Source organism: Papaver somniferum, unplaced genomic scaffold (genome assembly GCF_003573695.1).
Source record: "Papaver somniferum cultivar HN1 unplaced genomic scaffold, ASM357369v1 unplaced-scaffold_114, whole genome shotgun sequence".
Classification (NCBI taxonomy): Eukaryota; Viridiplantae; Streptophyta; class Magnoliopsida; order Ranunculales; family Papaveraceae; genus Papaver; species Papaver somniferum.
In genome coordinates, this window is record NW_020620381.1 from 5198722 (window position 1) to 5212621 (window position 13900).

At 36.9% G+C, this 13900-nt stretch overlaps 1 protein-coding gene and 1 pseudogene across 1 annotated transcript; one reads left to right on the forward strand and one right to left on the reverse strand.

Moving 5' to 3' along the window:
* The first annotated feature begins 2995 nt into the window (after positions 1-2995).
* LOC113328892 lies at positions 2996-4047 on the forward strand. The gene is made up of 2 exons (XM_026575883.1): positions 2996-3281; positions 3434-4047. The coding sequence occupies exons 1-2, from the start codon at positions 2996-2998 to the stop codon at positions 4045-4047; spliced, it is 900 nt and encodes a 299-aa protein (XP_026431668.1).
* A 9469-nt stretch (positions 4048-13516) lies between these two features.
* Positions 13517-13616, reverse strand: LOC113328965 (annotated as a pseudogene).
* Between the last annotated feature and the right edge of the window lie 284 nt (positions 13617-13900).

The window sequence follows — 13900 nt, forward strand, 5'->3', positions numbered from 1 at the left end:
CCTCTAAAGGTGAAAATGTTAAGATACACATCTAATCTAAACAGATGGATTTTTTTACCAAATGTATCGAGGGGATCAGCTCCAAGATCTTTAACTAAATTTGAGTTGTAATGAACATCCTCCCTTCTTACACCTAACTGCTCCGCCACTTCCTTAATAATTTCCTCCAACAGCTGTAATTATAACAAGATATTTAGAGCCGATCAAAAAAAAAAAAAAAACAAAACCAAGAACAAGAACAAGATATTTAGAATCAATGTATTATAAAATATTTAATGTTGGGTTTATTAGTGATTAATTAATTATTTAAAATTACAAATGATTTTGACATATTCTGTGATATGCAGTGCAACATCGTTATCTACATGTTAGAATTTCGGTCATAATTTTTTTATTTTTGTTTGAAAACGAGCAAATAAAAGAAAGTACTACGCTAAGCATGCGTAGGCATTTTAGTAGCGGACCGGGAGCTTATATAGGGACTCATCATCTCCAGAATCTTGAATTATATTCGAACTATAATCGATATAAGCCTTTTCATAAGCAGCTGGTTTCGAGGTAACTATCTGAATGACCTCGTTATCTTCAATTGCATTTCGACAGACATAAAATCACGCCAGCCAAAACGGAGAAGAGGAGAGAGGAGAGAAAGAGTCGGTCTTCTGTAGGTTTCTCCATCGGAAAATGGTTAACTTCAACAGAACGATAGATAATGATGGTTTCATTACGGCAACAAGAAGAAGATCAAGAACTGTTGGGAATGTATCGAGTTCGACTAGGGGCGGTGAAATTATTGACAGTGGAAGATCAAAAAGTCATACAAGAGAAGGGGAATCAATTAAAGTAGAAAGAAAAAAGGCTCCAGAGACATCATACATCTTGCAATATGGTCAGGTAATAGAAGATGGTTCTGCTGGCTTAGTTTCAGGGCCGGAGCATGGTTATTACGGCTCTTAAAGAAAGAGGCAAATGGCAGTGCTGGAAAGTTGTCCAAATGGAATATCAGAGAAGACGAGGACTGGATGTTGGCTATTCGCAAAAAGAATGAAAATGGGGAGTTTATCTGTTTCCATGTATCACATAACAAAGAGTATCCATCTACTTTGTATTTTCCTGCCGGTATAAATGGAGTTGGATGGCGGAGTACAGGGGTGTTTTTAGAAGGATTGATGTATGGAATTTCGAAGACAAGGAAGGAGAATGAGGGTCAACAACCTGCAGCGACGATCAAGACAACCTGTGGCAAAGAACAATGGTGGTTGAAATGTCTGCTACAGAATTTGATTGGAAAGAAGTCGGCAACTGATTGAAAAATGGAGTGTTGGAGATAAAGAAATTAAATTATATCCTTGGTTTGCAGGAATTAATGAAGTTGTCGGACCTAATCCAAAGGAAATTAACAAAGTGTGGATTGGTGTTGGTGGAATTCCATTTAATTTATGGGAGTACTCTACATTCAAAGCTTTAGGAGATAAATTTTGGGGTTTGGTGGAGGTCTGCCCGGAAACGTCAATGGCAACTGATTTATCTGAGGTCAGAGTGAAAGTTAATGGCCCGGTAAGCAATGGAGTATGGTGTGAGGATGTGGTTCTGTCGAATACTAAAATTTGGGTTGAGATACGGATGATCGGTGATGTTTTGGAGACTTCAAAAGGGGAATATAAACCTGTTGTTTTCAATAAGGGTCGTATATATCAAAATAACAAATTTTGGCACCGGAGGAGGGAACTAAGCACCGGAGTTGGGGAAGAAGATAATCTCGTATGTGGGAAAATGGCATTGGTGGGACCTACTGAACGGTCTACTGGTCACATACCCGACAAGCACGGCAAAGAAACAGTTGCAGTCAATGTTCTACAGCCGATAATGGTACGTAAAAGACTTTAATTCAAATTTTGAAACTGCTCAAAATGCAAATGATGTGGCAAACAAAATTACAGCTCCTAAACGGGTTTACAAAGAAAATGGGCCTTCACTTTTGGGCCAGAAATAATCTTATGTTCCAAATGAAAACACAGAAGACATTGTCTCCACTTCAGTACCTGCTGAGTTTGGGACTGGGGGCATGTTTCAAGCTCTGTTTCCCTGGATCATTCCTCGCTAAGAAGTTTAAAGAAGAAATTAAAGACCAAAATTTCTCATGGAATCTCTCCTGGCTCTAGTTTATCAGAATATGGGAACGTTTCAAGCAAGAACGGTGGTGGCAGAGAGTTGGTGATGGGGTCTAGTGCCTCGAGCAAGAAGGATGGTAACATAAATTTGGTGAGGGAGACTAGTACCACATTGGACAGATGTGACGTGAAGGAAAACATGCGCAAGAGGTTTCCGATGATAGTGACGATGCGGCATCGCAAACAAGTAATGGTAAGAAACCAACACGGATTGATAATAGTGGCGGTATAGAGTTGGCAAAAGGTGTACATTAAAAATTCAATGTACTCTTTAGCAAACTCAAAGAATCCGGAAGTTACTCCGGGATTGAATTCTTCATAAGGAAATTGATTTTGCATCAAATACAATTCTTTCTCATGCGAACGCCTTTAGAGATGAATTTGTCAAGGGGGATAGTGCCGCAAATTAAGGTTTGGTCATTTGGTTGTTGTTCTCATTGGGTTGTCATAGTTTTTAATGTTTAATATAGTATCTTGGAATGTTAATGGTCTTGGAGATCTGGATAAGCGCTCCAAGTTGAAAAAGCTTGTGAAACGGTAGAAGCCTACTATTCTTATGATTCAAGAGACGAAGCTTAGTGCTTGTACCGAAGATATTGTGCGTCAATGTTTGGGTGTAACTCCATGTAAGTGGATAGCTTTCAACTCTTACGGAAGATCGGGAGGAATTTTGTTAATATGGAACTCAGACATGATTGAAGTCGATGACTTTCTTGAAGTTATTTTTACTATAAGTATTTCTTGTCGTAATTTGGAAGATAATTTTCATTGGGTTTTGATCGGGGTATATGGTCCTTGCATTGTGAATGAAGAAAAAAAATCGTATGGAGCTTGCTACCTTGCACGGTTATTGGGATGGAATACCTTTGTGTTTCGGTGGAGATTTTAATGAGATAAGATACATGGTGGAGAGAACAGGTTGCCGTAGAGCATCAAATTCAATGAAACTCTTTGATAAAATGTGTAATGACTTTGATCTTGTGGATTTGCCTCTTTTCGGTGCGAAGTACACTTGGAGTAGGCCGCCTAACAAAAAAGAGCAAGATGGACTGTTTTCTTTTCTCTTCGGATTGGGAAGATCACTTTCCAAATATCATCTTCAAGCGCCTTGTAAGACCTTTTTCGGATCATTTTCCTATTGAGTTATGTTCATTGGACTCGGATTGGGGGGCTTGTCCTTTTGGATTTCAATTAGCATGGATTGAAGGTACTAACATAATCCCTTTAATGCAAGAATGGTGGGAATCGTTTTTTTTTTGTAGGTACGGCCGGTGAATGTTTTGCAAACAAGTTAAACGCTTTGAAGGAGAAGTTTAAGGTGTGGAATAGAGATGTCTTTGGGAGCATTTGTAGGGATTTAGACACGTCTCTTGCCAAGTTGAAAGAATTGGATGATCTAGATGATGAGAGGGGTCTTACCGAAATTGAAGAAGACATGCCAGTGACGGCTAAAGTGGATTTTGAGGTGGCTCATCGTCGTCAAAGCATAATGTTGAGGCAAACGTCAAGAATCAGATATTTTAGAGATGGCGATCGTAACACCAAACATTTCCATCGAGTGGTGAAAGATCATAGAGCTTTTAACAACATCAACAACCTTCGTATCAATGGACGTTGGATCGGAAACAAGGAAGAAATCAAGATGGGTATTGCAAATCATTTTGAGCTAGCGTTTAAAGAAACTTCAAACAATCGTCCAAGAATCAAAAATATGTGTCTAAAACGTATTGACGAGAATGCAAGTCTTTGGTTGGAGAGACCTTTTAGTGAAGAAGAAGTCAAGGATGCAACTAAAGATTTAGGAATTGATCGTGCTCCGGGTCCGGATGCATTTCCTATGAAGTTCTTTTTTGTTTGTTGGGATTTCCTAAAATAAGATTTGATGAGGGTTTTCGAAGAATTTCATGACCACAATGTTCTTCATTCGTCTTTGAAAAAAAAATTATTGCGCTTATCCTTAAGAAGGCGGGTGTAGAGGAAGTAGAATATTTTAGGCCAATTATCCTTATTGGGAGTGTGTACAAAATCATTTCAAAGGTTTGGCGGAGCGTTTAAAGGTATATCTTCCTACTCTAATCTCAACAACTCAATCTAGTTTTATTAAAGGAAGACAAATTCTTGATGGGGTATTGATAGCAAACGAATGTGTGGATTATAGACTTCGTCAAAAATTACCGGGGTTGGTTTGCAACTTGATTTTGAAAAGGCTTTTGATAATGTGAATTGGAACTTTTTAAATGAAGTCTTATTCAAAATGAGGTTTGGTGGGGTATGGAGGCTTGGATTAGAAACTGCTTAACATTCTCAAAATTCTCGGTTCTTGTTAATGGATCGTCTTTCGGTTACTTTGGTAGTAAAAAGGGACTTCGTCAAGGAGACCGTCTTTCTCCTTTTCTTTTTAATATTGTTGGTGAAGTCTTAAGTTGTATGTTGAGCAAATCACAAGAACATGATCAAATATCGGGTTTTTCGGTCAAGGAGGAGGGAACAAAATAAATCACTTGCAATTTTCCGATGATACTATCATTTTTCTTGATGCTAAGAGAGAATAAGTTGATGCCCTTCGCTACCTTCTTCTTTATTTCGAGTTAACTTCGGGTTTGAACTAAATTTCTCTAAAAGTAGCTTATTTGGAGTCGCGGTCGAGGATGAAGTTGAAAATTATGCTAACATGTTAGGTTGCAAGTATGCGAGTTTTCCTAGCATATATCTTGGCCTCCCATTGGGAGACAAGGTAGGTGGCACTCAAAAATTGGGAAAACACTTGAAATTTGCGGGAAAAGAGTTACTTCATGGAATGGAAAAAAAATAGAAAGAGTAGGTAAGTTAACTCTCATCAAAAGCGTTTTAGCTATTCTTCTCATTTATTATCTCGCGATTTTTCTTGCTCCTTGCTCCATAACTAAGAAAATTGATAGAGTTGTGAGAAATTTCTTATGGGATGATCAAAATAAGAAAAGAATTCACAATATTGGTTGGAAATTGTCTTCCAAACCAAAAGAAAAAGGTGGTCTTGGTATAAGAAGAACTAAGCAAGTGAACTCGGCTTTGTTAAAAAAATGGTGGTGGCGCTTTGGCGTGGAAAAAGATGCGTTGTGGAGGAAGATAATGGTTGAAAAATTTGGCGAAACATTTACCGGTTGGGAAACTCTCCAACCCAAAGGTTCGAAAGGTGGTAGTTTGTGGTTTAATATCTATAAAGAGCTTCAAGGACCAAGGAATTTGTGGTGGCTAGTATGTTCGACGTTAGGGAAGATGGTGTAAGGTGGAAGTTTATGTCTAGGCAAAGATATTATCAAACCATTTCAAGTGAAGTGTTATCAATATCAAATCTTCTTTCTTCCATCTCTATTCAAGAAGGGGTTATGGATACCCGAATTTGGATTGGTAGTGATCATGGTCAATATACGGTAAAGGATGGAATTAAAGTCAACGACGATCAAGATGGGCCGGATTATCCATCCAATATTGTTTGGAGTAATGAATACCCTCACAAAATCAATATCTTTATTTGGCTTCTTTCTCATGACCGAGTAATGACGACGGATAAACTTTTACGAAGAGGTATGGATGTCTCTAATGTTTGTCGTTTTTGTGAGAAAGACGATGAATCAAGTATGCATTTGTTTTATGGTTGTTGGAGAATTCGGAGAATGTGGGACTATTTTTTTGAAGGGTGTCAATTTGGATGGTCATATGACCCTAATGTCATTACATCTATGAAGATTTGGAAGTTTAATTGGGGAGACAAAAGACTTAGTCGAATATGGAATAACATCTCGGTTGTTATATGGTGGTGTATATGGAAAGAGCGAAATGCAAGAACCTTCGAAAACAAAAAGAGTACTTTGGCAAGCCTCATTAGAGATATCAAATTGCAAGCGTTTTTTTAGGCCGAATCAAATACAAAAATGTTGGGGCTTACGGAAAATATGGTGATTTCTCTATGGAATTCATTAAACCGTCCTCTTTCATAAATTATTTTTTTATGGTTTTTATTTGGGTAGCCGAATCCCCTTTCGGTTCTCCTTTTTTGTTCGGTTGTAATAATTGGGTTAAGGTACCCCTTAAGTGTCTTTTTCAGTGAAATTTCTATTTGACCGATCAAAAAAAAAACCACGCCAGAGAACTGTCATATATATTTAAAGGTTAGATGTCCGAATCGGATGAAAGATAATAATAAAATTATTATTGCTATTTGAGGTTGTATATGGCCAGAGAACATACGGCATGGGAAACTCGGAGGCTAGCTATGGCCACGAGAACAGTGAAGAAAAAAATGATGACGTGCTTCATCGATCGATACATTCTTGAGGAAACGGAGAAGATGATGGTTGCTTAATTGGTTTCTGATTGAAACAAAAGAAAAAGAAAGAAATTCAGAGCGAGAAATTAGACGTTTAATGGTTGATAGGTAACACAACCAGATTTTTAACAGGAGTCTAAGTAAGTTTTTACTTTTGAGGAAATGCCTCGAATGGATGATCAAATAATATGTAATGGATGCCCTTAAGTTGTATCCGCTAATTAGTGCAACTACCCATAGGGCTTTAATCTATCGTATCAATCAAGAGCAAGCAAATATGAGATATATGTATGGTTAAGTGGCGTGGCACTACTTGCATACACACCGGAAACTACCCCGGCATCCGCATTATCTAATGATGAGGTTATAGTCCACAATAGAGGTGTAAAACGTTTCGCGTTGTGTGGTAGCATGGCATGCAAAGAAGCGTGTGCCTTACGTGTTGTGTGATGTGTTATATTATGTCAGGAATTCCGGTGTGCTGTGCGGTGCTACGTTTATAAAGTTAAAAGCAAGACACCACATGGACACAACACACAAGGCACCAAAATTGTTTTAGGAATTCGGGTGTAATGTATTGTGTTGTATTATGCTTTTTAAGCTGACAACTTTTTTTTTTGAAGCATACTTAAACGTTTCCAAATATGATAGTTTTCAGATGTTTATACAATTCGTATTTTAACGGATTTTCAAGATACTTTCTTTTCTTTCTTATTTTTTGGGTTAAAGGTGTTTACACAAATAAGAATTTCCAAATTAGTGTTTACCCATTAATTTTTTAAAAATAGGGTCTTTTTCTGTATACCCCAGATTTACTAATGATACCCTTTTATCTACATATCCCCAACATTTATCTAACTATCCCATCAAAAATTTTATACCCCAGATAAGGAATCAGAAATAAAAACGCAAACGCGTGAAATTGATGAAAAATATTGAATTCTCTTCTTCCCTCTATCTTATCGGCAAAACCTCAATCATTTAAAAAAAAATGGGATTCGTCATTTTCTGGGATGTCTAAAGCTAATGTTAGTTCGTAAAAACCCTAATTTTGGTTTTGGATTTTTATTTTAGGAATCATGTTTTTAATTTCTTGTTGCGTGTTGATGGATTAGTGATAGACACATTTTTGTGTCTGATATAATCTCAATTATATAAATTGTTAGTGCTCGATTTTGTATTTATTTTGACTTTTAATGTCTTTGTAGGTGTTTTTGGAAAAATAAGATTTTGCGACGAAATTGGCTCGAAAACTGTTTTTTGCGTTCATGGGAGGACATTTGCTATTCGGACCCTCACTTTGGATAAGGGGTAACCTAATTACTAAGGGGAATCCCATTTCCAGGCATCTGCTAATCGCACCCATACTCTGGATAAGGGGCAACCATCTTCAACATTCAAAAATCAGGTTTTGGCGGGAAAAAAGTGTAGTTAAAGAGCAGTTTTGGCAATCGTGATTTGGAGGAGTTTGAGGTCGATTAAACCTCTGATTTTCATAGGATAGACTCCTTATGGGTCTAGGAATCTGATATGGGTGTTTAAATCGATTAGATTGGGCTCAAACGACGGATTTTTCTCACAACAAGAAAATATGGAAAGTCACGTGTGTGACCTGTTTTAGGGAATTTTAGAGTGATTAAAACGCTGTAAACCTTCCCAAAGATTTGTATCTATCTAAGGAAGAGTTTAGAATAAAATGCAAAGCTCAGAAACGCGTAGAAATCCTAAAACAAGAAATTGTCGCAACTTGGCCGTGAAGAGAAGGAAAGAGATTTTGGAAGATTTGGGAGAGATTTGATCGGTATTTTTGATATAAATAGATGTCTTGGGTCATACAGAAGAGGTGTTGAGAGTTTGGGAACCTAAGGAGAGCCAGATAAGAAGAAATCAGAGCTTTACCAAACTCTGTTTCTGCTGCTGCTACTGTTGAAGAAGAAGAACGCGAAGAACATTGACCCTCGGCAGACAGTCGCAGAAAAGTGTCACTGTGTTGTATTATGCTTTTTAAGCTGACAACTTTTTTTTTTGAAGCATACTTAAACGTTTCCAAATATGATAGTTTTCAGATGTTTATACAATTCGTATTTTAACGGATTTTCAAGATACTTTCTTTTCTTTCTTATTTTTTGGGTTAAAGGTGTTTACACAAATAAGAATTTCCAAATTAGTGTTTACCCATTAATTTTTTAAAAATAGGGTCTTTTTCTGTATACCCCAGATTTACTAATGATACCCTTTTATCTACATATCCCCAACATTTATCTAACTATCCCATCAAAAATTTTATCCCCCAGATAAGGAATCAGAAATAAAAACGCAAACGCGTGAAATTGATGAAAAATATTGAGTTCTCTTCTTCCCTCTATCTTATCGGCAAAACCTCAATCATTTAAAAAAAAATGGGATTCGTCATTTTCTGGGATGTCTAAAGCTAATGTTAGTTCGTAAAAACCCTAATTTTGGTTTTGGATTTTTATTTTAGGAATCATGTTTTTAATTTCTTGTTGCGTGTTGATGGATTAGTGATAGACACATTTTTGTGTCTGATATAATCTCAATTATATAAATTGTTAGTGCTCGATTTTGTATTTATTTGACTTTTAATGTCTTTGGTGTTTTTGGAAAAATAAGATTTTGCGACGAAATTGGCTCGAAAACTGTTTTTTGCGTTCATGGGAGGACATTTGCTATTCGGACCCTCACTTTGGATAAGGGGTAACCTAATTACTAAGGGGAATCCCATTTCCAGGCATCTGCTAATCGCACCCATACTCTGGATAAGGGGCAACCATCTTCAACATTCAAAAATCAGGTTTTTGGCGGGAAAAAAGTGTAGTTAAAGAGCAGTTTTGGCAATCGTGATTTGGAGGAGTTTGAGGTCGATTAAACCTCTGATTTCATAGGATAGACTCCTTATGGGTCTAGGAATCTGATATGGGTGTTTAAATCGATTAGATTGGGCTCAAACGACGGATTTTTCTCACAACAAGAAAATATGGAAAGTCACGTGTGTGACCTGTTTTAGGGAATTTTAGAGTGATTAAAACGCTGTAAACCTTCCCAAAGATTTGTATCTATCTAAGGAAGAGTTTAGAATAAAATGCAAAGCTCAGAAACGCGTAGAAATCCTAAAACAAGAAATTGTCGCAACTTGGCCGTGAAGAGAAGGAAAGAGATTTTGGAAGATTTGGGAGAGATTTGATCGGTATTTTTGATATAAATAGATGTCTTGGGTCATACAGAAGAGGTGTTGAGAGTTTGGGAACCTAAGGAGAGCCAGATAAGAAGAAATCAGAGCTTTACCAAACTCTGTTTCTGCTGCTGCTACTGTTGAAGAAGAAGAACGCGAAGAACATTGACCCTCGGCAGACAGTCGCAGAAAAGTGTCACTGTGTTGTATTATGCTTTTTAAGCTGACAACTTTTTTTTTTGAAGCATACTTAAACGTTTCCAAATATGATAGTTTTCAGATGTTTATACAATTCGTATTTTAACGGATTTTCAAGATACTTTCTTTTCTTTCTTATTTTTTGGGTTAAAGGTGTTTACACAATAAGAATTTCCAAATTAGTGTTTACCCATTAATTTTTTAAAAATAGGGTCTTTTCTGTATACCCCAGATTTACTAATGATACCCTTTTATCTACATATCCCCACATTTATCTAAATCCCATCAAAAATTTTATACCCCAGATAAGGAATCAGAAATAAAAACGCAAACGCGTGAAATTGATGAAAATATTGAGTTTCTCTTCCCTCTATCTGTATCGGCAAAACCTCAATCATTTAAAAAAAAATGGGATTCGTCATTTTCTGGGATGTCTAAAGCTAATGTTAGTTCGTAAAAACCCTAATTTTGGTTTTGGATTTTTATTTTAGGAATCATGTTTTTAATTTCTTGTTGCGTGTTGATGGATTAGTGATAGACACATTTTTGTGTCTGATATAATCTCAATTATATAAATTGTTAGTGCTCGATTTTGTATTTATTTTGACTTTTAATGTCTTTGTAGGTGTTTTTGGAAAAATAAGATTTTGCGACGAAATTGGCTCGAAAACTGTTTTTTGCGTTCATGGGAGGACATTTGCTATTCGGACCCTCACTTTGGATAAGGGGTAACCTAATTACTAAGGGGAATCCCATTTCCAGGCATCTGCTAATCGCACCCATACTCTGGATAAGGGGCAACCATCTTCAACATTCAAAAATCAGGTTTTGGCGGGAAAAAAGTGTAGTTAAAGAGCAGTTTTGGCAATCGTGATTTGGAGGAGTTTGAGGTCGATTAAACCTCTGATTTTCATAGGATAGACTCCTTATGGGTCTAGGAATCTGATATGGGTGTTTAAATCGATTAGATTGGGCTCAAACGACGGATTTTTCTCACAACAAGAAAATATGGAAAGTCACGTGTGGACCTGTTTAGGGAATTTTAGAGTGATTAAACGCTGTAAACCTTCCCAAAGATTTGTATCTATCTAAGGAAGAGTTTAGAATAAAAAAAGCTCAGAAACGCGTAGAAATCCTAAAACAAGAAATTGTCGCAACTTGGCCGTGAAGAGAAGGAAAGAGATTTTGGAAGATTTGGGAGAGATTTGATCGGTATTTTTGATATAAATAGATGTCTTGGGTCATACAGAAGAGGTGTTGAGAGTTTGGGAACCTAAGGAGAGCCAGATAAGAAGAAATCAGAGCTTTACCAAACTCTGTTTCTGCTGCTGCTACTGTTGAAGAAGAAGAACGCGAAGAACATTGACCCTCGGCAGACAGTCGCAGAAAAGTGTCACTGTTTAACAGCTGAAGAACATTAAGCTGTTAAGGGAAGTCTTATTCTAGGGTCTTAAAATCAACGACAAAGCAACAGTTTTTCTGTAACAGCTGTTGTGTAACACCAGTAGACTGTTGCAAACAGTCTGTGTTATTACTTTTCACTCTTTTAATCATCTTTTGAGCAACAAACACATATTTTGATATCATGATTAATATGAGGAGCTAAACCCCATTGCTGAGGCGATAGAGGAAGCTATTTGCAATAATTATATGATTATTTGCCTTGAAATATTATTGAATATGATTTTTATTTGAGTGATTGTGATCTATTTTGATGGAGTATGCTTAGTTTTAAGACTTTTGATGCTTCATACTTGGTATTTACAATTATTACTTTTGAAAATCTACTTGTTGCAATATTTTAGAATCAAATTAAACAAGAAAATTGCATAAATATAAGTAATGGTTTAATAACTTTGAACTTGGAAAATAGTGGAACCTTAGCCTCAGTGTTTCTTTTAATATTGATATCATCTTTGATTGAGTTTGCTATAATTTTTAGTGAGTTTTCTATTTTAATATTAGGATTTAAGTCTAATTAATATCCTTCACAAGTCTGAGAATCGAACCACTTTTACCACTATCTACAAATCACATCAATTTTTGGCGCCGCCGACGCTGACTTGTTTTTAGGGTTTTAGATTTATTTATTTTCTTTTTTTTATTATTTTGTTTTTTTTTTTTTGTTTTGGGTATTTATCTTGTGTCTACAGGTTCTGGATCATAAAGAAAATTGAGCCAAGGAGTTTGGTGATTTCATAAAGACTTGGAGCTAAAGATTAAAGCAAAAAGAACAAAAGAAGACAATTTTATTTTAGACAATTTTAGTTTAGGGTTTGTTTTTTATTTAAAAAAAAAAACTGTATTAGGGTTTATTATTTTTGTAATTTTTCTTTATTTTTTGGACTTTTGGACTTTGGGACATTATTTTTTTATTACCCTACGGAAGGGTACTTTAAATATAAACTGTTTGCAGAGAAGGAGGACAATTACGATATTGTCTCTGCACCTTGGGTTCGTACACTAGACATCGGAGTCAGTGGCCCGAGTCGACTACAACCGATTCATCCCCCGTCTGGAACGGGAGGTAAGATTCTAAACACTCGCGAATCCCCTGTCAGCGAGTTACTGGACTCCTTCGTATGCATATATGTTGAGGACTGAATACGGACATTTATTTTTCTAGTAAAGGGCAAGGCCTGGCCATACAAGATAAGGGTTCGGATTTCATCACCGTTCTCTTCTTGCCCGCTTTAGGAACACGTAACCTACGCGAACCTAAGCCTAAAATTTTGACTAGAACGAGACCGATAGGGTAACGAGCTTAACAGGAAAGTCATTCGAAAAATATTGGTTACTCTTTTAAGCATACTTCGAAGTTCTTGACGGTTTCTGTAAGTTGAATGCGTGACTGCGCCGCCTTGTAATACCGGTGAGGCCTTGGGTATCAAAGCTCCACCGAGCTTCCCTCGCCTCTATTCAACTTACGTTAACTCGGATTGATTCCAGAGGGGTTTGCTTAAATTGTAACGAATTCCCGTTCGAAGGATTAGAAGCTGGTCTAGAAACAATCTAAGTGGAGCCATCATGCTTTTTGTTTGCTAGAAATCAATAGGTTTGATTTGGTTGAGTCGGCCTTGATCTGTGTTTGCTTACCCTTCCAATTTAGAAAATTCTATTGTATGCCTGAACGTAAAAGAGACGCACTAGGTAGATTTGTTAAAGAGAAACCTAGTAGTTCGAAGCGTCTCGATTACCTTAATCTAGAAAGTCCGGCTTTTGAAGAGTCTTTTTTTGAACGTTCTTTGACTGAGGAGAGAATCCATGTTGCTCCGATAGCGCCAGAAATGGCAACTTTGAAAGCTTTGTTGAATCCAACTAGGACTACCCGTCCTTCGTGTATTAAGTTAGCTGAAACGGAGGCACCCTATGAACTGAAACCTGGGACCTTACAGATGCTCCCAATCTTTTTAGGGAAAGAAAATGAAAACCCTTATTACCATGTTAGGGATTTTGAGGAAATTTGTAGTACTCTAAGAATTAGAGGCTTAGATGATGATGCTTTGAAACTTAGGTTATTCCCATTTTCCCTGAAAGATAAGGCCAAGTCGTGGCTGTATAGTTTGGACTCCGAGTCAATTGAGACATATGAACAACTTACATCTGCCTTTTTCAATAAGTTTTTCCCTAGGCACAAAACATCGTCTATTAGGACGCAAATATGCACATTTTCACAACAAGAGGGAGAATCTTTATATAGGTATTTGGAAAGGTTCAATGATTTATTATCCCAGTGTCCTCATCATGGTTTAGAAAAGGTTAGGCTAGTTCAGATCCTTTATGAGGGTTTAGATTATTCCACAACGACCATGGTTGAGTCTCTATGCACTGGTGGATTTGAAAACCAAACTGTTGATGCGGCGATGGAATTTTTTAATGAAATCGCCGAAAAAACCCAGCAATGGGAAAATAGTAGGGCACCCCAGAAAACAATTCTTTTAAGTAGAGGAAACGTTAATAGGGTAGAAGGAGGCTATGAATCAGATGCCAAAATTGCTGCTATAGCAAAAAGGTTAGAAGCCTTAGAAGTGGGCC

What these genes read in the sequence shown, in the direction of transcription:
- LOC113328892 (XM_026575883.1), top strand. Translation starts at nt 2,996, where the DNA reads ATGGAGCTTGCTACCTTGCACGGTTATTGGGATGGAATACCTTTGTGT. An exon ending in ATATCATCTTCAAGCGCCTT is followed by an intron (nt 3,282 to 3,433) that starts GTAAGACCTTTT and finishes TTTTTTTTGTAG; the next exon opens with GTACGGCCGGTGAATGTTTT.